General features: G+C 53.8%; 5 protein-coding genes and 1 non-coding gene across 6 annotated transcripts; 4 read left to right on the top strand and 2 right to left on the bottom strand.

The window, feature by feature from the left end:
• Positions 1 to 415: 415 nt before the first annotated feature.
• BDP55DRAFT_20168 (major facilitator superfamily domain-containing protein) lies at positions 416 to 2,604 on the top strand. Its single transcript, XM_060565944.1, has 8 exons — positions 416 to 423; positions 484 to 786; positions 862 to 1,083; positions 1,140 to 1,152; positions 1,220 to 1,285; positions 1,351 to 1,824; positions 1,888 to 1,898; positions 1,957 to 2,604. Exons 2-8 carry the CDS (start codon positions 683 to 685, stop codon positions 2,468 to 2,470), a joined length of 1,404 nt encoding a protein of 467 aa, XP_060437174.1. The 5' UTR covers positions 416 to 423; positions 484 to 682; the 3' UTR covers positions 2,471 to 2,604.
• Positions 2,605 to 3,120: 516 nt separating this feature from the next.
• Positions 3,121 to 3,208, top strand: BDP55DRAFT_t11. The gene has a single exon. It is a non-coding gene; the product is annotated as a tRNA-Pro (tRNA).
• A 3,229-nt stretch (positions 3,209 to 6,437) lies between these two features.
• BDP55DRAFT_538446 (tetraspanin) lies at positions 6,438 to 7,251 on the top strand (the record flags this gene model as incomplete). Its single annotated transcript, XM_060567947.1, has 3 exons — positions 6,438 to 6,606; positions 6,692 to 6,924; positions 6,979 to 7,251. 3 exons carry the CDS (start codon positions 6,438 to 6,440, stop codon positions 7,249 to 7,251), a joined length of 675 nt encoding a protein of 224 aa, XP_060437173.1.
• A 2,980-nt stretch (positions 7,252 to 10,231) lies between these two features.
• BDP55DRAFT_519967 (magnesium transporter NIPA-domain-containing protein) lies at positions 10,232 to 11,922 on the bottom strand (the record flags this gene model as incomplete). Its single annotated transcript, XM_060567761.1, has 2 exons — positions 10,232 to 11,794; positions 11,881 to 11,922. Coding segments are annotated over 2 exons (1,605 nt in total), but the record flags the coding sequence as incomplete, so codon positions are not given.
• A 1,581-nt stretch (positions 11,923 to 13,503) lies between these two features.
• On the top strand, positions 13,504 to 14,419 carry BDP55DRAFT_625644 (V-type proton ATPase subunit E; the record flags this gene model as incomplete). Its single annotated transcript, XM_060571504.1, has 3 exons — positions 13,504 to 13,533; positions 13,684 to 14,192; positions 14,269 to 14,419. 3 exons carry the CDS (start codon positions 13,504 to 13,506, stop codon positions 14,417 to 14,419), a joined length of 690 nt encoding a protein of 229 aa, XP_060437171.1.
• Positions 14,420 to 14,637: 218 nt separating this feature from the next.
• On the bottom strand, positions 14,638 to 16,280 carry BDP55DRAFT_538558 (uncharacterized protein; the record flags this gene model as incomplete). The annotated part of the gene is made up of 2 exons (XM_060567958.1): positions 14,638 to 15,300; positions 15,357 to 16,280. The coding sequence occupies 2 exons, from the start codon at positions 16,278 to 16,280 to the stop codon at positions 14,638 to 14,640; spliced, it is 1,587 nt and encodes a 528-aa protein (XP_060437170.1).
• Positions 16,281 to 22,364: the final 6,084 nt, after the last annotated feature.

Here is a 22,364-nt window from a genome sequence, read left to right as displayed (position 1 = left end):
CGGTCTCTGGACTGACGATCCGCCCATAAACCCCAGCTCCGGGCGCGGGCGAGGTACCGGAGGCTGCCCCGAGGAGACATTCCGCCCGCAACCTTCGCCCCGGATCACCATCAGTCCACGTTTTTGTCCTCTAGGAGCGTCTCTGACTCCGCTGTTCCGGGCTCGTGAAAACTGGGGTCCCCAGAGTTTCTATATTGATTGCATATAGAGGCTCACGATCCAGGGAAATCCGGGGTAAGCTATGATACATGATCAAGCAGCCTCGACTACATCAGGTCTGAAGATAAACAACTTCATTTCACTGCAGCAACCGGAGTGCCGTGCAGCATGAAGCAAGGACATACCGATAAGGAAATCGGCGACAATGCCATCGCCCCGGCACCGTCCAATGTGGCTTATGAGCACCAGGAGGGGGACAAGTCGGTGAGTTTGCCCTTTCAACACCACTGGCCCATGATTTCATGGATGCCGACTTTAACGTAGGAGTGGAGGATTCAAAGAGAATGCAGGACGCTCTAAAGAAATTCCGACTCTTGATTGCCGTGCATCTTTCAAGTGTGGGATAACATTTGGCTAACACACCTCACAGATCAACGCGTATGCCGATGCTCAGGCGATCTACGTTGACGACAAGACAAGCAGGAAGCTTTTCTGGACAGTCAACAGACGAATCCTCGCTTGTATGCTGGGAACATACTTCTGCCAGTCCCTCGACAAGGGCACCCTTGGCTTTGCCTCCATCATGAACATCAAGCAAGACGCCAACCTCGTGGGCCAACAGTTCAGGTAATGAAATACCTCTTATGCGCATAGGCGGAAAAGAAGTAACTAAATAGCAATGACTGACTTGCTTCCCATTAGCTGGCTTGGTACCATCCTGTACATGGGTGTTCTCGTTGGAGAGTACCCGACCAACTTGCTCCTCCAGAAGCTCCCCGTTGCAAAATATCTCGCCGCCAATGTTTTCTGCTGGGGTATTGTGATTGCATGCTCAGCTGCCGCGAAGAACTTCACAGCCTTGATGATTGTCAGGTTCTTGCTCGGAGTATTTGAGTCTTGTGTTCAGCCAGCGTTCATCATCATGTTTGTCAACTCTAGCCTCTGAATGGTAGACTATCCTGCTGACACAAAACCTCCAGGACTTCGATGTGGGTATGTTGTTACCCTATTTCTAGCTCACTAATCTCTCCTGATATGCTAACGAAGTGACTGAAACTAGTACACGAAGAGAGAACAGTCCATCCTGACCTCCCTCTGGTACTGCATGAGTGGAGTACAGCTCATGGCACGTCTGCCCCGTCTGAGCCTTGAAACCGCCTCCATGACACTCGACTAACAAACACCTGGCAGATCGGTGGCATCATCGCCTGGGGAGCGTCCCACTATAATGGCCACGACATCAAGTCGTGGCAGCTTCTCTTCCTCGTCCTCGGCGTCGCAACCTGCGCCTGGGGCCTCTTCATCGGCTGGTGGTTGCCCGACTCGCCCATGGCAGCCAAATGCTTCAACGAGGACGAGAAGCGCCTCATGATTGAGCGCGTGCGGGCCAACGAGACGGGCATCCAGAACAAGACGTACAAACGCTACCAGATGATTGAGACCCTCACCGACCCCGTGGTGTGGTGCTACGTCATGCTTCAGGTCACTTCCACCCTCATCATCGGCGGCCTCGGCGTATTCTCAAACCTCATCATCTCCTCGTTTGGGTTCACGTACCTACAGACACAGCTGTTAAACATTGCACAAGGTGCCGTTACCATCTTTGTCATGATTGGTAGCGCGACGTTGGCTACCTGGTCGAGGCAGACTGCCTGGGTCATGCATGTAAGTGATAGCCGCGAGATCTACCCGCTGTGTAAAGACGGTGCTAACTCTTCTCGCCTTTAGGGATGCACAATGTGAGGGATGATCCGACCCAAAGGAAAGACTATATGATATGCTAACATATAGAACAAGCCCCGCCATCATCGGCACAGCCATCATCTACAGCATCCCCCCCAATGCCAGCAACCGCATCGGCCTCCTCCTCGCCTTCTACTGCACTCAATTCTACCTCGCCGAGGGCAACCTCATCTTCTCCCTCATCTCGCGCAACGTCGCGGGCCAGACCAAGAAGTCGACGACGCTGGCCATGACCTTTATCGGCTGGGCCGCCGGCAACATGACGGCGCCCCAAATCTTCCAGGCTGCCGACGCGCCGCGCTACCGCAAGGGCTTCACGGCCCACTTCTGCCTCTACGTCCTCTTCAACCTCTTCCTCGTCCTCCTGCGCTTCCTCCTCGTCCGCCGCAATATGGCCAAGCGCAAGGCCGCTGCCGCCGCGGACCCGGCGAACCTGGCGGCCGAGGAGGTTGAGCAGGACGTCGGCAAAGGAGCGGCTGCCGAAGCTAATGACGAGAAGATTGAGCACTCGAATGCGTTTGCCGATATGACGGATAAGGAGAACCCCGACTTCAGATATGACTTCTGAGCAGTGTATCTACGCTTGAATTGGTTGGCCTTGCGAAGCCCTTGTTTCCGGATGGCAGGCTTTAGTCGGAGGGACTACCGCGAGATGCGTGGCTGGAGACGCAAATATGCTGGATGGTGAAGTGGGTGACATAATGATTTGCCGTTTAATATCTTACCTCTGTTTCTTCTACCACTGGTATCGTCATATTGGTTTCCTTGTTCACTTGAGGTAATTTTCTCTGTGTAATTCCCTTGAACATCGTACTTCAACGGCTACTGTAAGGGCATGGCAGGGGTGGGTATTGCTTATAAGAGGGGTAACAATTCTGTGCTGACCGGCACCCTATTTTGCTACCTAATTGACCGCTTAAGATGTGTTGCCACAGCAGAGATAACGCTGGGGTTAACGTTCCGTCGACCAAATGAAAGGTGGACTACAACAGGAGCATACCTATGATTCTTAACTCAGCATCCAATGCAACTCGCAATTGAAGCGCCACAAGCCGTTGGGATGTCTTAGCATCTGTTCCCGCTTTTGTGCCTCTTGACACCCCTGTCTCATGAGATGCCCTTAGTCGAGAAAATATCGCGGCCCACACCTCACTCACCAACTTGAGCACAATTCCCGCGATTCGTCACATCCAAGGACATCCACTTGGAGTACAATCTGCCCTGATGGTCTAGCGGTATGATTCTCCCTTAGGGTCTTCACAGACATGTCTGGGAGAGGTCCCAGGTTCGAATCCTGGTTAGGGCCCAATCCTTTTGCTGGTTTGGGAGATATCTCTTTAAAGTGATGGAATGCGAGATTTTGGCCAGTTTTTTGCAGCATGTGGTGGTTGGTGGTCGGTGTGTGACTAAGAGTGGCGCGTGCGCAATGAGTTATTGTCTTTTGCCACTGGGGGTTGATTAGGTTGCTATCTTAGGTTGTGTCTGCACATCTTCTTGTTTGCTTATCATCTAAGCACAACATCTTGAAGTGCCGGACTGCGCCGCTGCAGAACATGCAGTAGAATTTCCCAAATTTTCGGGCGCAGTGGTAATCTGAAAGGTGTTGGCTGATTAGATCGGCATCCTCAGCTCGCAGCACAGCTTGCGTCTCATCTACTCCGTATCCATACTACATCAGGAACAACCGGGAAGATGATCGCCTGGTAGCGAACCGTGACATCGAAACAATACGGAACAAAACAAGGATCGCAATTAGTGAATCATTTGCAGTTCAGTCGAGTCGACGAACGTAAGCCCCGGCTCTGAATTGCCGGACAATGGAAATGGAAACTGCATCGCTGTTTCCAGGCTCGCAGTCGCAGTGCGCACGTTTCCTGTTGATTGCACCCATGAATCGAAATGAAATACCAGACGACGCAGCGGAACGGAACGGCAGCGCAGGATGCACGAAACGACAGAGGGGCAAGGTTTCCTGTCAAGCGTCGAACACCACGGCAATGCTTCCACTCGGATAACATGCCTTCTCAGTGGACCCGGGGCTCTTTGTCGAAAGGCCAACAACACCAGACTGTCTGAGGTCTGCACTGTCCCTCAGAAGAAAGTCGGATCAGGACTGGAAGGTGTTCTCTTGACAGGTCTGGGCGTCCAAACAAGCGGGAATTCTGAAGAAGAAAAGTCCGAGAGTTATTCCATGCAATCCACATGTGCGTTGCGGGCATACCGGAACACAGATGTTGTGATGTGCTAGGTATGCATATGGATATAGAGATGCGCAAGGCGACAGAGCCTCATTATGTTAGGCAATTAATTCATGTGACAGCCGTAAAACCGAGATTGAATACGGATATCAAACTCTGGTGGAAAGAAGGAGGAAAGAAAAATAAAGGGAGGGTCCGAGACGACGTTAGCGCCTCAAGATCCCTGGCGTCGTTCCCGAGGAACCACAACTGTTCACAAGCACCGCCTGTCTTTTTTAGTCGCGCATCTCCGGATTACCTTATCACGAAAAGGGTTGGTGGGGAAGCGTTGAAGCGCCAGACATGGTTCGGCAGGCCAGCCAAGAGGTTGGAAATTGGCCGGTAGGCGGGCGGTAATGTGGTGCCACCGTACCACCGTAGGCCTGAGTCTATAGGGAAAAGGCGAGACCATCGGGCTGGAATCTGACTGGATCGTGCCACGACGGGGGCTCCTCTGAAAGTTCGAATTTCGCGGGCAGGGCTCACAGCCTCGGGCGGCGGGCCTGAAGCCTAGAGGGGACTGGAGGGGAGGGAAGGATTCTGAATCGGTAGAGTGCTCCGGTGCCCGGAGCTTGCCTTGCGCTTTCGTACGAGTGCCAAGTGGGAGCCGGCCGACCTTGCCTTTGAACAGGGCGTCTATCCGTTCAGTATAACCCATCACTGGTGAGTGGTGACTACGGTACGGAGTACTCTGTTAGCAGTCGGGCTGGCCGGCACACAATGTGGACACAAAGAGGCCATCGACGCGTGTTATAGTGGTATTCGCTATCGAGAGTTGTGACATGTCTCGCGTTGCCGCGTCCGCTTGGTGAGCGTTGGGGGGTGTTCCTGAATGCGTCTCCTGTTTGATGATGTAAGTCGAGGAGGCTTGAGTGTCTCGAAGTGCTTGGGAAGACACGCCGTTGGCCGCTGAAGTAAGCATAGCAATAAGGTATTCTTTCCTTGAGGTACCTGAAATGTCGCAGGCATGAGCCAAGCTTCACCACGTGAAGGGATGTAAGGGAAGGAAAGGCTACGTAATGTAGCGTTCCAGCTTGTGGCTGGTGGGCAGTGACTTCTTCCCCTTCCGACCTGGAAGTCTGGCAAGGGCCAAGCAAGGGCCAAGGAAGGTACACGCAGCCCTAAGCCATTGGCTCAAACGGACGACCACCCCAATCTGGCGACTCTTGGGCGATTCCAGCGCTGTAATTGGTCACAATCCCGGACACCAGCGCCTGCACGGCTCCTCGATTGGTGCGTGCCACAGCCGCCTGCATGAGGACGCCCCTCGATCCTGAAACGCAGTCCGTCAGGGAGTCGGATTCATCGCGACCTCCCTCAGCCCTCTTCTTCCCCCTTCACAGTTCTCTTTCTGCTGTTGTCTCCTTCTCTTCACACGGCTCCATCTCGCTGTCATGGGCACAAAAACAGGGCCTCCAAGGCACAGTGTGGATGAAGCGTGGGCTGGTCCCAAGGTGTTTCTGGTGCGTTTCTCATCCTCGCGTCTGCTGTTCGAGCCTTCCAAGACGGACGAGGGGCCCTGACCGCCCGCCAATACCTTGGACTAATGTACGGATACGTAACCACGTAACCACACACACTCTCTCTCGAGTGGCCTCGAGTCTCCAAGTCTCGATACAGCGCCCCCTCGCCTGACTGATTGAATCTGGCGATTCTCCTCTGGGATCTCCCTGGCCTCGTCCGAGACAGTATTGTGGACCCCCCTTACCGGCTGCTCTCCCGCTCCACCGCCCACGTCCCATTCTCCCAAGGACCCAGAGAGACTGCACTCAGACCTCGTCTCTGTTGCAGCACGAGGCACTAGACAGCATCTCTCTTCCTCTCCTCCCACTCCTCCGTGCTGCAGTCGGGTTTTCCATCTGGAGGGTGATTTTTCGGTCCATCTTCACGTTCTTCTGTACAATCGTTCACTCCAACCTTATTCCCTTCTTCGCGACGGCTTCGTCGACTTCTCTCTTTTCAAAACCCCTTTCTTCTCGTGTGCTCGTCCCCCGCTGGGTGGTGGAGGTTCCGTTTTATTTTTGCTGGTCGAAGACAGTCCTTACCCGCCGACACCAGCGAACACCGACGACACCGACGACGACGCAACCCCCCCGATCTTCCCTACCGATCAACAAAGTCTAGACAAAAAAGACGCCGGACGTCAAAATCAAACATCAATCTCTAAATCGCAAAATCTTAAAACTATTTCCAAAAAAGGAGGAGGAATTGCAGGACGAAGGAGCAGCCAAGTCTCTCCGAGCGACATCTTGGTTCTCGGGTCTCTAGGCTGCTCGGTTTAAACGAAAAGCTTCAGCCATGGCGAACAAAGTGCTGATGACCTTCGTGGTCGCCGACATCATCTTCGTCATCACCGGAGCCCTGCTTCTGGGTTTCACCCTCATCAACCAGAACCTCATCAAGGAGACGCCCACGGAAGGAAGCCAGGCTGTTATGCGCCTGCTCACGGCCCAATTTCCACTGACAGGTATGACGCCCTCGGAGGATGCCATTCATGTTATGGAAGTAGTGGAAGGAACAATTCGGACATCTTGACTGACTTTGACTAATAGCCGGTATTGCCAATGCTGTTTTCATCTTCGTTACCTTCCTCTCCACCATTCCCGGCATGATCACGCCGACTCGTGGCTGGCTCAAAATCTCAGGGTACCTGACGACTTTCTGCGGTCTCTTCAGTTTGGTTCTTGGCGTCTACCTTTGGGTTCTTACCCTCACCACCAAGAACGACTTTGGCAAGACGTGGAACGTCCAGGACCCTCGTGTTCAGGAACTCATGCAGACTGCTGTAAGTGAACTTTCAGTTCAAATACGAACGTCAGTTACTGACACTCGTCATCAGTTCAAATGCTGCGGTTACTTCAACAGCACTTCGCCCGCCTTCGTCACCGACGCCCAGTGCCCGAGTCCCGCCGCCGCCGCCCTGCAGCGCGGTTGCGCAACCCCGATCACGAGTTTCGCCAACATCTTTGTCGACAACATTTTCACCGCCGTCTTCGGTATGGTCGGCATTGACGCCATGCTCATTGTCAGCATCGCCATGCTGCTCAAGGATCGCAAGGAGCGCGAACGCTACCGCCACATTGACGAGAAGGCCGGGTACCGCGGTTTCTAAGACGGCGGTTCGGCATTGGTTCATCAGGGCATAAAAAGCCGCTGGCTCGATTTGGCGCCCAATCTCGTCGTCTCTCTTCGCTCGGAAAAACCAGCCTCTCGGGAACTCCTTTTCTCTTTTGCGTGTGGCAAATCGGAGCGAGCAACTGTTTGTGGTCTCCTTTCTTCTGGACCGGGGAGAAGACTGAATCGCCTTACCCCCGCCGCGGCCATTGATTGGTCTTAATCTTGTTCCGATTTTCTTTAGACAAAGTGGACAGGCAGAATCAATAACTTGACCCCCCCTTTTTTTTCTGCGTTCCGCAGAAGCCCTCCGTTACCGTACCTTTTCCATAAGGTGGCGACGGAGTGGTGTACGAATCTTAACGCATGGAAACGAATTTTCGGACGGAGATATTCGAAGCGACAGGTCTTTTTTGTGTGACGGCCAACATCTCTCTTACCTCTCTCTCTCTCAAAGCCTTCCCTACCGACGAGCCCCCTTCTTTCTTGTTTGTGCGGACACCATATATAGATTTTTAGTGTTGATTATCTCTGTTCTGTAAAAAAGGAGGGAACTTGCCCTGAAAGTAATAGCTGTTTTTTCAACCTTCTCTCTCTCTCTCATCTCGCTCGATGGGTGTTGACTGTGACTGTCTGTGTGTGTGGGCTTGAGTGATATCGATGGGAGGCCGTGAAGTGTATAAGAATAGGGGGCGGCTCTGCTCCTGATCATGGTAAAATGGCTTTGACCACTTTCATATTCCAGGACGGAGAGAGATGCCTATGCATATATATAACAATCTCGGTAGTCCATTCTAGTGTGAGTTACGCCGCCATGCGCCGGATCTATTTGTGACATGAATGATGTTATACATTGGAGGCCAAGGCCTTCATTCCCCGTCCCCCCCAATCTATTGGTTTACGGCCCCCAAAGATTGGAATAAACAAGATCGCCGAGTATGGTCAGGGAACCACAGATGGCAGGTGCCAGATTGACTGGCCTATGGATAGAATACACGAGTGAGCTTGAAATAGATGACTTTGGGATGTATAGTGTAAACACGCCAAGCGAAACCATGTTGAGAGATGATTGGGGGGCTGGAGCTTGTGTGGAGGAGAAAAGGAGGCCGGTTCGGATCTTGGGAGTTGAGTTTGAATGGGATAAATCACCTGGGAATGGTTGATGGGTGAGAGAGAGAGGCGGGTGGTATCTTTGGATGAGACTGATGGACGCGAGGAGAGGCGGGCTTAATGCGTTGGGTAAACCCCACAATGTAGATGGAACGAGATAAACGAGTTGGATCATCTACCCGGATCAACGACGGGCAGGGGGGCGGGGGCGGACGACCACCACCTCACCACCTTTGACAGTACCAGATCGATCTGACGCAGCTTGGAGCACTGCGTTACTTGCCGACATTCATCTCGATGATATTCGGCTAGTCGTGATGCTTTTTGTCTGTCTTTTTCGTTGCGGCGCCGAGTGTCCGAGTTTGTGCCACCAAAAAGAGAAGGGGTGCGGTGACTACCTTGGACGCATGACCTCTATGGATTTGTTGTCTCAACTAGAACCGACCCGGTCTGCTCAGTAGTTATCTTTGCGCTTTTGAATCCTCTTCTCGATGAGTGAGCCATTTTATGATTAGATCTAGAGCATCTGACAGATAGTTGGGTTTACGAGATTGGCTTTGAGCAGCCGGTAGAGAAGATCAGTCCAGGTCCAGAGTTAGCCTTGATCTACACCTCGCTCGAATGATGGCGATATCTCACTTTTGCGATGGCCCATTCAGCATATATAGAGGGTTCACATTCATATTCCATTGTTCATTTCTCATCTTATCGACTCGCCTTTAATCAAGTGTCAATACGTCAGAAAGTGACAATAGTGTCTAGTATTTCGACACACAGGTTGGCAGTCCTTCCCCATGACGTTGTAAGTCTACGAGTCAGGCTCGATGGCCTAAGAGTAGCTAAAGAGCCCCCCCAAAAGAAAGTTTACCTGCACCGTCGTTCTCCCGTCACAAGGGCGATAAATAGAGTGAGCGAGCCCGACTCTCTGACTCGGTCGACGGGGAAAACGGGCTACTGTAAGCCCTCCGTAAGTAAGGTAGGTTGAGAGAGAAGAATACGTAGAGTTCAAATTAGCTCGTCGTATAAGGTAAGAAGCACTTTGGTCAACAAGAACAAATCCCCAACCACGTACTTCATCGTACAGGACTCGTCATCAAGTCCATGCCCTCCACCAAGCCAAACCGAATGATAGGCCCTCTGACCACGGGCATGGCGTTATACGCGTTGGCTCGATCCTGAACTCTAGGCATGCTGACATCAACGGGCTCCACGGCCACAATAATCCGATGTTGACATGCCCCAAGGAGAGAGAGGAAGCACAAAACACAGGCAGAGTTTTCAACGTGACCTGCTTCAACCGTGCACCTCAAACGTGACAGCTGTCTTTTTTCCTCGACCACTCTCTTTGTCCTACTCATACTTCTTGTGAGGATTAGAACAGGGGTTTTAAACTCTGTAAAAGGACAAGGAGAAGAAAGCAATGAGTAATCGTCTGTGGTAGACAGCTGACCTCAACGAGAAATCACTTTGATCCAAGTCAAGTTCGACCATTGAATGTAGCCTTCTTCTGTCTAATGTCTCCATGCTTAAGGGGGTCACTGACTGGCATATGCTGATAACGCGTGCTTTCATTACTACATCAGACAAGCACACTACCCAAGGATCAGACATAACTCATACTGCTGGCAATTGACACATGTCTAAGTAAACGCTATCATGCTCACAAGAGAAGTAACGGTATTTTTGATAGAAAAAAGGAGAAAATGTTTAAAAAGGGAATAATGACATGACAAGTGTTCCGATACTCATACAAGCGAATCATCATTCGGCCGGCGGTCCCGCCCCCTATCCTGGGACCCATCGCGGCCGTCATTGCCTCCACTACCACCAATATCCCTCTCCCCTTCCCCTTGCCCCGTCGGCGGCAGAGGCTCGTCTCGGAATGCAGGCCATACACTACCACTCCCGCTGCTGCCCGGCGGATTGCTTGCGCCGTCGTCTCCCCTGTCGGACCGCCACCACTTGAGCTTCCAGATACCGCCCAATGCCTCCTGTAATGTTGGCTGACTACTACTCTGACTCTTGCGCCGACGGCGGGCCGTAAAACCCGGAAATCCCGTGGACTTACGTCGTCTCCTGCCCGGGCCGGGCCGGCGTGATGAAAGGGACTCGGAGCTGGGTCCCGCTTCTGAAGACGAAAAGAGAGGGTTACCGCTACCGCTACTTACGCCGCGGCGGTGCGGTAATAAGGACGTCGACTCGTTGAGTTCGCCAGGCATAGTGCTGGAGCGCCGGCGCGAGATGGGAGGGCTGGATGTATCGCGGTCTTCGAGCTCGCCCCAAATCTCGGCGCGCTCTTGCCATCTCCTGCCCGTCTTCTTCCGCTTGGATGTGGGTGTTAGCGGCGTTGTCTCGCCGCTGGCCACGTTAAATGTTGAGTAGGTTGTAGCTGGTAATGGGTCATCTTCTTCGTGGAGGCTGTAAAGGTCGTCGCCGCCCAGGAGGGACTCCTCTTCATCTTCCGTGTCCTCCACGAGACCAAGCCCTGGTGCCAAGGATGACTGGCCAACACCCGGTGTGTGCTGTTCGTCGCTGAGACGCCACGACAGTGCCAACACACCGGCAAGTAGGATGACTGTCCCAAGCGCGATGAGACATGCTCGCAAGGGGTTGATCTGGTCCGTCTGCTTGAAGTATATCAAACCGTCCAGGATCGCTATGATGTTGTAGATACAGAATACCATGGGGTATAAAACCGAGGTCGAGACGAGCTTCAGACCGCGGTGTAGGTAATATAATTGACTCAAGGCCAGGGTGACCAGCGCCAGCACGAGGACCCACGCCTGCCAGTGAACAAATTGGTTATTGCCGTCCGCGATCGTCTTAATGATCAGCTCGACGGCCGACTTGGCAACCAGCAGCGAATGCGCCGAGAGGATACCGCTTATGGCCCCGTACGCAAGGCCGCGGACGAAGCGGAATCTCGAGTTGAGTGACAGGCTCGTGAAGTGGTCGAGGCAGTCCACGCTGATGGCTATTGACAGGACGAGGAAAGCCTGCATGATCATCCATACCACAAAAGGCTTCCGACCGAGGAGCTCAAGCAGCTCCTGTAGGTTGTGTGCGGGCGCGGGAATGGCGCCAAAGATGGCGATCAGCACGGCGCCGGTGCAGACGAGTAGGGTGCCCCATAGTGACCACCTCGTGAAGGGTTCGTTAAGTATAAGGGTAGCGCATATCGAGTTGAAGACGAGGCCCGAGGCCTGAAGGGTCGAGAGTACAGGGAGAGGAAGTGTCGAGATCTGGACGGAGCTACCGAGCAGGTTTGCGGCGATGAACATTCCCATCCCCAGCTGCCATTTCCCCCTCCGATACGGTGGCCGGCGTATCTCGTGTGGGCCCTTTTCGTCTTCGAGGATGTGTGATTTTCGTTGGAGGGTGAGACCCAGGCTCTGGACGCTCGTGGACAAGAGACCTACGATGATTCCTATCTGCGCGAAGGGAAAATCACAAGGTTAGCGACAGCTTTTCGCTCGTTCATGCAGCGACAGAGGCGCAAAGGGAGGCAGATGCGTACGGCGATTGTCCCCCCAGGGGAGATGCCGCCGAGGGACCCCATTGCACGCGCAAGGAGCTAACCGTCGGTCATCTGGCGGCGGTCGAGGTTGAAGCAGCGGCGGTCAGTCTCATGGATTTATCGTCGTCCCTGGTTTTCTCAAATGTGTCTGCGCAACCGTATTGTCCCGACCGGTATCCTAGCGGCACGTTCGTTGGATGTGCAGCTTCCTTTTTCGCAACGAGGACCAGATGAAATCGACTCCGACGGCGGGACGGAGGGGGATCGAACGCTTCGACAATATGGAGGGGGCGGGAGGGGGGACGACGCAAAGAAGGCGTCTGCGAATTGCTTCGACGTTGTGGATTGGAGATGATGTGGTTAGGTAAAGTTGTCTGACGGGTTGTGTCTCGCCACGCTTGGGTAAATGGTGACTTTGCTGTCGCTTTCCCTCCAATAGCCGCCAAGAGAGAGCTTGCGGATGGGTTTCAAGTTCAGATGCGCGTCTAAATGGAAGTGATAAAGTTGGAACCTCAAAAGGTATTCCGTATCTCAGGCCGGCCGTCTTCTTCGACAAATTGCTGGTTGCGTATACCTGATCAATGCAGCGTTATAAAATACCGAGTTTCCACATGGCCGGAGTCGGTGAACAGGTCTCTGGTGTTCGATGATGGCTCAGCTCGAAACACCAGACAGACGTACGTTCGCTATGCACCGACGCAATGGCCGCTCTCTGTTCCCATCGGTGTAGAAGAGGGTCGGGGTGGTCTGGCCAGCACGGAACCAGGAAGGGGGAGATGCCGACTGCACCAAGCAACCAAGTCACCAAGCACAAGGTACGGTCAAGCATAATAGTGCAGCAGCAACCCACACCACACGCCCCAGTGATCTCAAGGTAGGTGCCTCGCCCGCAGCAACCAAGCAGCAAGGGACACCCGTCTCTCTCCACCTCTCCAGGTGCCGCCTGCATTGCATTATTCAATTCAGGTACTCCGCGTCTAGCCCCTTTGCGCCTTTGCAGTGCGTTGTCTTGGTAGGCGGTGAGGTAGCTCAGCTGGGTGCATGACTGTCTGTGGTGGGTGATGCGGCTGTTCCTCGGGCAATCGTCACCTGACGTGACCGGATTATCTTATCGCTCTTTTCCTTGGGGTGACGGGCCTGGGAGGGACTGATAGGCTTCGCCTGCCTCCGTGATGTCACACCTAGCCTGGGAAGGAAACGTGGCTGGAGAAGTGGACAAGTGCCAGCGGCGCCTGCGGGTGGCATTCGCACAGACCATGTGTGGCATAGCAGCCGTAACGCACCCACCCAAGCAATCTGTGGCTGACGGGGCGAATGGATACCTGCTATGTGGTTCCTGAAGCTGGGGGGGCCGAACGCCCAGTGATGCGCTTGCTGCGCGGCTCAGAGCACCCAAGGTAAGGTAGTAAATAGGCGTTGTCAAACAACAGCTTCCATTCAACCACCACAATCCGATTCCGATTCCCCCCTCCCCCCATCGCGAAACCTCCTCCCGACGGGCTCCCCACCAGCTCCTCTCTACATCCCACGCGATCTCATCATCGCCCGTCGTCCTTCTCACCTCCGATAGACCTAATTGAATCAACAAAAGTCGCTCACGCAAACCCCCCAAAACCGCCCATCATGTCTCACCAACCGTTGACGGACGACCAAGTAAGCTGCCCCCGACCTCTTTTCACATCGAGAGCCTCTTGAATCCGAGCCTTCCGTCCGATACACGCACACGCACACCCACGAGGGATAGGGTAGAGAGATGAAGAGAGACGCAGCCCGCTAATCAGACATGGCGTGCACCAAAAATAGGTTGGTCAGGAGCTCCGCAAGATGACGGCCTTCATAAAGCAAGAAGCAATGGAAAAGGCCCGCGAGATCGAGATCAAGGCCAACGAAGAGTTCGCAATCGAAAAGTCCAAGCTCGTCCGCCAGGAGACGGACGCCATCGACGGTCAGTACGAGAAGAAGTTCAAGCAGGCCCAAATGTCCCAGCAAATCACCCGCTCCACCGTCTCCAACAAGACACGGCTCAAGGTCCTCGGCGCCCGCCAGGAGCTCCTCGACAACATCTTTGAGGACGCCCGCAAGAAGCTCGCCAACGCCACCAAGGACAAGGGCAAGTACCAGGCTACCCTCAAGAACCTCATTCTCGAGGGCCTCTACGCCCTCGCCGAGCCCGAGGTCGTCGTCCGCGCGCGGAAAGCCGACTTTGATGCCGTCAAGAAGGCCATCGAGGAGGCTACCAAGGAGTACAAGAAGGAGACTAGCAAGGACACTTCGGCGAAGCTTGACGAGTCCGAGCCCCTGTCCGCAGAGAGGTACGTAATATATCTCCCGATATATCGTGGGAGAACATGCAAGATACAGATCATGGGTTCTAACAAAACTACGTAGCGCTGGAGGTGTTTTCGTCATCGGCGGAAAGGGCAAGATTGAAATCAACAATACATTCGAGGAGCGTCTAAACCTCCTTCAGGAGACCGGTCTGCCGGCCGTCCGAGAGACTCTGTTTGGCAAGAACCCCAACCGCAGATTCACTGACTAAACCACCGCCCCTTTCCCATAAGTGCGCCTTGCAAAAACCCTGTATAGCCCTCTTTATCTCCCTTGGGGCTGGACACACTAAACGCTGCATGAAGGACTCCCCCGGCGCTCACTCTGTTTCAAACTCCTTCCTGTGGTGTATCTTAGATGCTGTATGATGGTGGCCAACCCTTGGCGTATTAGGTAGTTATCGTTGCAACTACGAGTTCGTTTATCATCTTAACCTATTGCCGTAACGAAAGTCTCATCCTCGCTTGAAGCTGGCTCGTTATTGCTGTCCATCTCGGATGGCTTGTTCTTCCGAGAGTGCACGAATCTTTGCATAAAGTCTTGTTGACGTCTCTTTTTGGCCGAAGAGGGGCCTTGGTCTCCAAAGATGCTCTGTGTCGGCGGGCGTCTGGTTCTGACCGAGTATGTCAGACGCTCTCCAACCCACTCGAGCACGCTCTTGGCCTCTGTACGGGCCAGATTCGCAGCTCCAGTATCATTGATGCCTCGCCAGATAGCCTTGAGACGCTTCACCAGATCGTCAACGTCATTGTTGAACTCCTTTTCGTAATCCGAGTCCTCGTTATCATGCGCGAAGGCCCCGTCGTCCACCGCCATGTCAAGGAGTTGGACCAGGGCCTTCAGGTTCACATAGTCGGTTTTGTTGTTGATCTTGAAGTCGCTGTCTTTAACCCGAGCAATGACAAGGCGAAGGCTGATAATATCATCGGGGTGCTCGCTGGCCAGAACAGCGTCTCGGAGGAAGAAGGCGACTGCTAGGCGTCTACGAAGCTCATGGAGCTTCCGCGAAGTGACGGGCATGCAGATGAGTGGTAACATCCGTAGTGAGGTCTTGATAAATCCGTGATACAGAGACGAGCAGACTTCGGCGCACTTTGACAAGTCATGTTAGCAGTAGCTTTTACCCAACAATCAAAGGATAAACTTACAAACTCGTCCCAGGCCCTATCCTTGACAGTATCGACCAGAGCTGCCAAGGCATCCTGATGGCGCGTGAGAACGTCCACATTCTCGAGGACCACCTTGTCAGCTGCCATGCGCAAGAGCATCTTGACAGCATACGTAACTGTTGCATAGCTAAGATGATGTGCCACGTAGGTTAGCCATTCCAAAAACGACTGAAGAGGCTCCCATTCGTAATCGATGTAGATATCTCGACTTTCCCGTACAGGTCGTAGTACCTCGTCGCCGATGTGGTCCGCTGCGCCTAGTCTTTTCAGGCACTCTTCGAGCTGCTCAGGCGTGATTAGACGCTTGACCTGTTTGCCGTTGGCAGTGATGATCTTGCTGTATTCCTCCCGAAGAACACCGATTCTCTCAACAGTAACCATGTCCAAGACCCAGAGATATAATTCATCCGGAAACCTGACATTAACGGCAAGATTATTCGGCATTCCCGACATGATGTGTCGGTCTCTTGTTCCAGCCTTCTCGAGAAAAGACCAAGGACCCTTGGCAAACTTTTTCGGGAACGAAGGAGGTTCATCTAGGCCGCTGATCTCTTTTTTGAAGAAGTACCATCTCGTCCTCGAGGCACCGGCATCAGTTCGTTCCATCGCTCGGAGAGCCTTGTCCGCATCTTCCTCCGTCTTGACACCGGCAATCTCGATCAGTTTCTGGCGAGCTTTGCTAGGACTTTCTTCGATATCCGCCATAATCTCATCCTTGGGTGCAGGCTCAGCTGGTCGCCGTGGGCTCTCAAAGAGCACATCGTGTCTCCTCGAGTGGGCATCCAGCGTCTTGAAGTCAAATTTGTGCTTTGGCTGAATGGTGAGAGGCGACTTGTGTACCAATCTGGCCCGTCTCTTGGCCTTTGGCGTTCCATCAAGCCTGGGTCTGGTGGGGCCAAGCATGTCGAGATCCGGAAAGGAATCATCAGACAAAGAACCGTCATCGTCCTCGTCATCGGACCCTTTGATGACTGCGTTCCTCGTGAGAATTGGGCGCTTCTTCGAAGTTGGCGGAGAAGATGGAAGGGCTGGGGATCTTGGTAAACTTCGTAGTGACGGTAAGCTATTGGGAGACCCGTCGACTTTCGGCTTCCCTGATACATCGCGCTTCGGCGTGCGCTGCAGCTTGTCTCCCTGCAATGAGGGTAGGTCGGGCAGATCACTGGCTGGAGACGAGCCTCGTGGGCTCTCGCTGGCCGTCTTCCTCCCTGGACTCTGACCGAACAGCAACCGTCGTGGTGTCGTGGGCTCCTCTGGCTCAGGAGACACCCGAGTCGACGATGGTAAAGAGGAGAAGCGGACCTTTTGCGGTGAGCCGGTACTTCGACCTGACCGTAGGATTTTGGGACTTGAGGTTCCTTTCGGTGTGCCGGATCGTGACCGCTGTGATCTTTGCCGTATTGGCGTTAGGCGAATGACACGCCGCATAGCTGGAGAAAGAACTGGGGTGTCTTGAAGTTCAGATAAGGATGACATGGAGGTGTTGAGGTCGGATGCCGTAAGGGGAGGTCGTTGACTGGCATTTCCGACAGAGCCTCTAATAGTCGACTTGGCGACATGGATCGTGTTTTCGTCACGGGCTCTGTTAGATGGGAGACTTTTGTTCACGGTCGACTTCGTTTGAGCGCGGGCGGGCAGGAGCTCCTGGTTTGCTGCTGAGGACTGGGATGCGGAAGTTTGGGAAGCTTGTGAAGATGAAACGGCAGGTGCGGCCTTCGTAGCTGCACGGCTGGCACCGAAGAAACTCCTGATATCGCAGTTCTTGTTTGCACCTGCCTGGGCGGTGTTGGCTGATTTGCGAGCCATGGCGGATAAGAGCAGGCGCCTACAGCCTTGTGCACAAACCTGATCACGCAGATATTCCTGGCCTGGCTACCAAGAACCAGACGGGCTGAAGGCGAGTGTACCTTTCTTCAGGTTGAATAGAGAGTCGTGATAAATGGTTGGGTTACATAATTCACTGAGATTGAACAGCTGTGGTTGGGAGGCTCGGGAGTCCGACGCGTGAGGTGGGTGACGCTTTTCGCGTCGGGCGTGGTTCGGGGAGCATTTAGTGGGGACCACTTTAGCTATGTTCTTATCTTATCAATCCTTATGTCATCACCCTGATAGGAGAACAAGCGGCCGTAGCCGTTCTCGACGGAATATAGAATTGTATTGAAAGCATCAACTTGACGAGGAGAAAGAAAGGCAGCCTATTTGCGGGGTACTCTCATGCCTATCTCCTTTGTACCAGAGTCATCCCCTTTGAGCAACCGTTACCATAACTATGGCAGTGAGATCTGCGTCCCGAGCCGCTCGCACTTGAGCAGTTGTTAGAGGCAATTGCGACGTTGCTTTTTGCTTTTGTTAGGTCACTGAAGGGCAAGTCAACGACTGACACCTGCCAGCAGGCATCTATGTGTCGCCATGGCAGTTTGCATTGTGTTGCTTCTTTTCTCTGCCAAAGCTTACCTTAGGTGCGGCGCATGCGAGGCCCGGCGATGACTCGACTCGGGTTAGTGTCGGACGAACAGAAGTTCGGCAACCGCGGCGGCGGAGATGATTGCGACGGCGGAAGCTACGGATAACGGAGTAAAAGGATTTCGGAGGTGCATCAAAAACGGATTTGATCATTCATCACCGCGCAGGAACGCGGGCAGCGGACTGCTTAGCAGTCCACAACCCTGGGCTGTCCACGAAGAGCGGCCAAGAGGACGACCCCGACGATCCCCAGCGCGAACCGTTGGAGACCGTACCTATCCCTCGAGTTTTTTTTCTTCTGTGGTTTCAGGGGTCAAAAAGGACTCCGGAATAGGGGCCATCGTGGTCCTGGGTCATCGTTGCGGTGCATGACTACTTAGTTTAGGAGTTCCTGGGCGACGTGAACAGGTAGGCGTTTGCCATGCTCTCGCCCCTCGTCCCCCCTCTTTTTCTCAATACATCCACGATGGCCAGGAAAGGTCATGGCCTGCAGCCGGTCCTTGGCCACGCTGCCCAGACGCTTGGAGAGCACTCGAAAACTTGCCGAGTTTGTCATCGGACCAAAAGTTGCTCAGGGAACCCATCTGTAAAGAAGGTGGTCCGGGTCAAAGGTGCATCGTTGAACCTGTTCCAGGACCTTGGGCCGCGATCAAAGCGATCATCCCAGAAGGTTAAATCAGCCTGCGTCCCGTGTAAGCCGTCTGGCCTCCGCTTGCACGTTTGGGAAGGGCTTGCATTGGAGGGGGCGTGGGAATTCCAGCGCGAAGCCACATCCTGTCTTCCGCCTCCCATCCGTTGTCCTCCGTCCGTTTCCTTGCGGGAAAAGATTGATTCTCAGTAAGGTGTTGGATTGGATGAGACCGGCTAACTTTCAGTCGACGTAGGTACGAAATCTGGGTGGTGGCTTCAACAGGTTCCGCAGAATCCTCGAGGCAGAATCTGTGCGACAAACACGGCTTGAGAGAGAAGATCCTCAGTAGCCATGGCTGTTAGCAATCACTCTGCCCTTCGCTCCCCCGGACCCCGAAGGAAAGGCCATCTGCCAAGCTGCTCGAGGTGTGGTGCTTGGCACGTTTTCTTGGGGTAATACTTTCTACGTGTGCCACCCAAGGGCGGCAGGGCGGCGTCCGCTTGTGAGAACGGCGCGCGAGAGTCTCACTCGTCCCACTCTCGTCGTCCTCGGCGTCAAAATGGGCACCGTCTGCGCCGTGAATGCAGCCTGCAGATGGCTGGTTGGTGAGTCCTGCAAGTCCCGCCCTCGCCCGTCCTACCTCCGAATGGACATATCGCAAGCCCCGAAGGCCCGACTCTACATCCCTCCACTTTCTGTCTATATCCCAATTGAGATGTATGCGGTATTAGTACGCTGGTTGCTAGTGGGTGCCCCCTTGGAACGAACCCCTTCAAGTGGAGCCTCACACGGAGATATACAGCGACTTGACTGCATAGTTCAAATGGCTGGATTGGTCAATGTGCTGACTGCTCACTGCTCAGTGACGAGCAGAGGATGAGCCTAGGGAACGAGGCTAGTTGACTGATGGGACGGATACCTAATGTTCGCCGGCCCGGGTTTAACGACTCTGTTGGTTGAAAATCAGAGAGACACTCGCAGGGAACACCCCCATGTGTTGACCAAACCTGCCGAGGTTGACGACGTCGGTGTTCCCTGGTGAGCACTGAGTAGTTCATGGTGGCATTATCTTCCATCCATCGGACTAGAAGAACACGGACAGATCTGTGGCAGAGGCGATCCCAGAAGAGGTTGCCAAGGTCAGGCGTAAAGAAGGTTGTCCCTGCCGAAGGTGCCAAAGGGGCACTGAGTGACTGATTGTGTGCCTCCGTAGCGGGCTGTAGATTTGTTTCAAGATGCAATTCCCGTGTGGCTAGGACGGTTTAGTCGAGCGGTGCGATCGGGACGGGATCGCCTCCTCGAGTGTCTCTTCTCCCATGGGTTTTCAGCCTTACGTTTGCACCAAACGGTTGGATCTTGGTGCGTGTTTGTGTGTGACTTTTCCCTTCTTCCATGCCATTGATATGTCGCAGTCTTGCGCCGTCGTAGTGGTGGTCTCCTACGAGTCCCACGCGAAGGAATTGAGCTTGGCTGGCGAGTTGTTTTCTGTAACTTGACACGACATACGGGAAAAGCTTGGCTCAGGTGAGGAGCACTAGCAGGCTTGCCCGAGCGCGCATCTCAATCCCGCATGCCTAACAGGCCCTAGTGCCACAGGCGCAAAGATTCGCGATCCGTCCGGGCGCCGTGGGTACGATGCAACCCTGAGACCCGTCGACCTCCTACTTCCATCACTGGGGGCCTGGCCGATGGAGTGTCGTCGCTTGCTATTTGAGGTGTAAATGAGATGGGATATGGAGCACACCGCGAACCGGGGCCAGTAAGCCCGGGATGGCATCGGTGGCTCGTAAATGAGGCGTCAGTTCTGGTGCTCCGCCGGCCATCAAGACAAGACTTGAACTGCCCCTCTGGGGACCGTCTGCGCGCTCCCCCCTGGCTGCCACATTCTTGGCCAATTTCTCCTTCGGGGGGCAGTTGGCAGCCAAGTATGGGTCGTTGTGAGAACCAGCATCTCTACACTAATTTCTGGCGAGAAGCGATACCTGCGCCTGGAACGGGCCCATCTTTCGAGTCCCTGTTAAGACACAGGAGAATGAGCATTGGATGGGCCAGGGTGACGACGATTGCTTCCCGTAATAAACGCGCCAACTGCTCAGCCTCAGAGCAATTGGAGGAGACAGGGCAATACTGTGACGCAGCAAATTGGTTTTGGTTGATCCCGGGCCACTGGCTGGGAGGCGGGAGGAATCGTCTTGTATCTGTAGGTATTCGCCTCGAGGTTGGGATTTGCCTGGTTGCGAGGAAGGAATGCTGACTGGAGCTCATCCGAGTGAGCCAGTAGCCGCCATGGTTGCTCTTCAGATCTACCTGCGGTCAGTGTGTAGCGTTGCCAGCACATGATTATTGGCCGTGGTCGATGTCAGCGAGCAATAGCAGTGGCTGGGCTGTGCAACAACTCATCCATACCTTTTCTTCCTTTCGTGCTTCTCTCTCCGAAGTTACCCACCACGTATAGGCCATGTACGGAGTACTTCCATACAATCTCGGCGAAAGCGGTGGACGGAAAGGGAGAAGCCTGGCGGAGGAGAGATGAGAGTTGTGCTATGCAGACACGGGAAGCCGGTAGTCGGTACAGGTGAGCGCTAATACGCAGTGCGCAGACGGACGTGACGCATCCGGAAGCAGAATAGACGGCGGATCATGGGCGCTGAGTATGCCGTATTAGTGGATGCATGGGAAGAATGACAGGCAGACTCTAGAGCGCTTGAAGCTGAAGTGAATTGGGTTGGCTCGGATCCGGATCGATTGGACGACTGGACGTGGTCGCAAACCTTGAGGTGAGGGTAGGTATTTTGCTTCATTAGGTTGCTGATGCAGCATTGCAGAAAAAGTACAACCGTTCGCTGGGAAGGGCGAGCACAAGGATGACCGTGGCATTCGTTGTCGTTCTTTACTAGAAATTGCCGATCAGGTAAGTATCTCCCTTCGGCGTGATTAGACAGGAAGGAGCTGTGGCTGGCGGGAGGCAGAAATGGCGAGGTACGTATCTCGGGACATGTACCTATGGGTATACCTGTACATACCCACAAGCTGGAAGTTGCTGACATTATCAACATCGAACAATGTTCCTTTCCTACACATCGATGCGGCCGGAGTACTTCTGGTCCGCCCCGAGGGTTTAGGTTCCATCGTGACAAACCAGAGTTATCAGGCTTGGGCTCACTGGTTTGACAGTAGGGCGTTGCATTGCAAGCCCAAGGCCCTATGGCCACGGCCCGTTCTGTGCCCGTTTGGCCTGGTCTTGTTGTGTTCGTGCTTGTTGCTCATGAACCACAGCCGTCATCAAGTTGTCTACCGATTAGGCTACGCGAGCTAGACGTAAAACGGGGGGAAGGGCAACATGTTGTGAGGTGAGATAGGTAGACGGCAGTTCTCGTCCCCTCACTGGTTGTTCATGTTTGGACGATGTAAGAAAGTATGGGTTGAAGAAGTCACGGACGACTGCTTGTATTTCCTTTTCATGTTCCTCATGCATGCCTCGCAGTTGCAGGCACATCAATTAGTTTTGAACTCTTACGACTATCACTCTTCGTAAGTAAGGTACGGTGTAGGTTGGCCATGTACTTTGTATGGGTACTTGGTAGCGGTCGGGTATTATATCACAAACGGGGTGGGAAAAAGAGGGCGAGGCCTGGTAAGTTGCAGGGTAGGTTGCATGGGAAATGGAATTCTCTAGAGCCGATGCTAGTGCAAAGGAGAAAACATGGACAGAGTGTCAATGTCCATGGCGGGCTCCATGCTTCAAGTCTTCTCGAATCTCCTGTCGCCGTGGTAGCGAGAGTGAGGGAGACAGGATGGGACTGGGCCATTGGTCAGGCCGGCGAGTGATTACCAATTGCACGCATCCATCAACCTCCATCATCCGCCGAGCAGCCGACTAGCGTCAAGGTGGT

The sequence above is a fragment of the Colletotrichum godetiae genome (genome assembly GCF_030913485.1).
Source record: "Colletotrichum godetiae strain CBS 193.32 chromosome Unknown BDP55scaffold_1, whole genome shotgun sequence".
Taxonomy (NCBI): Eukaryota; Fungi; Ascomycota; class Sordariomycetes; order Glomerellales; family Glomerellaceae; genus Colletotrichum; species Colletotrichum godetiae.
This window is presented reverse-complemented; position numbering and strand designations above follow the sequence as displayed.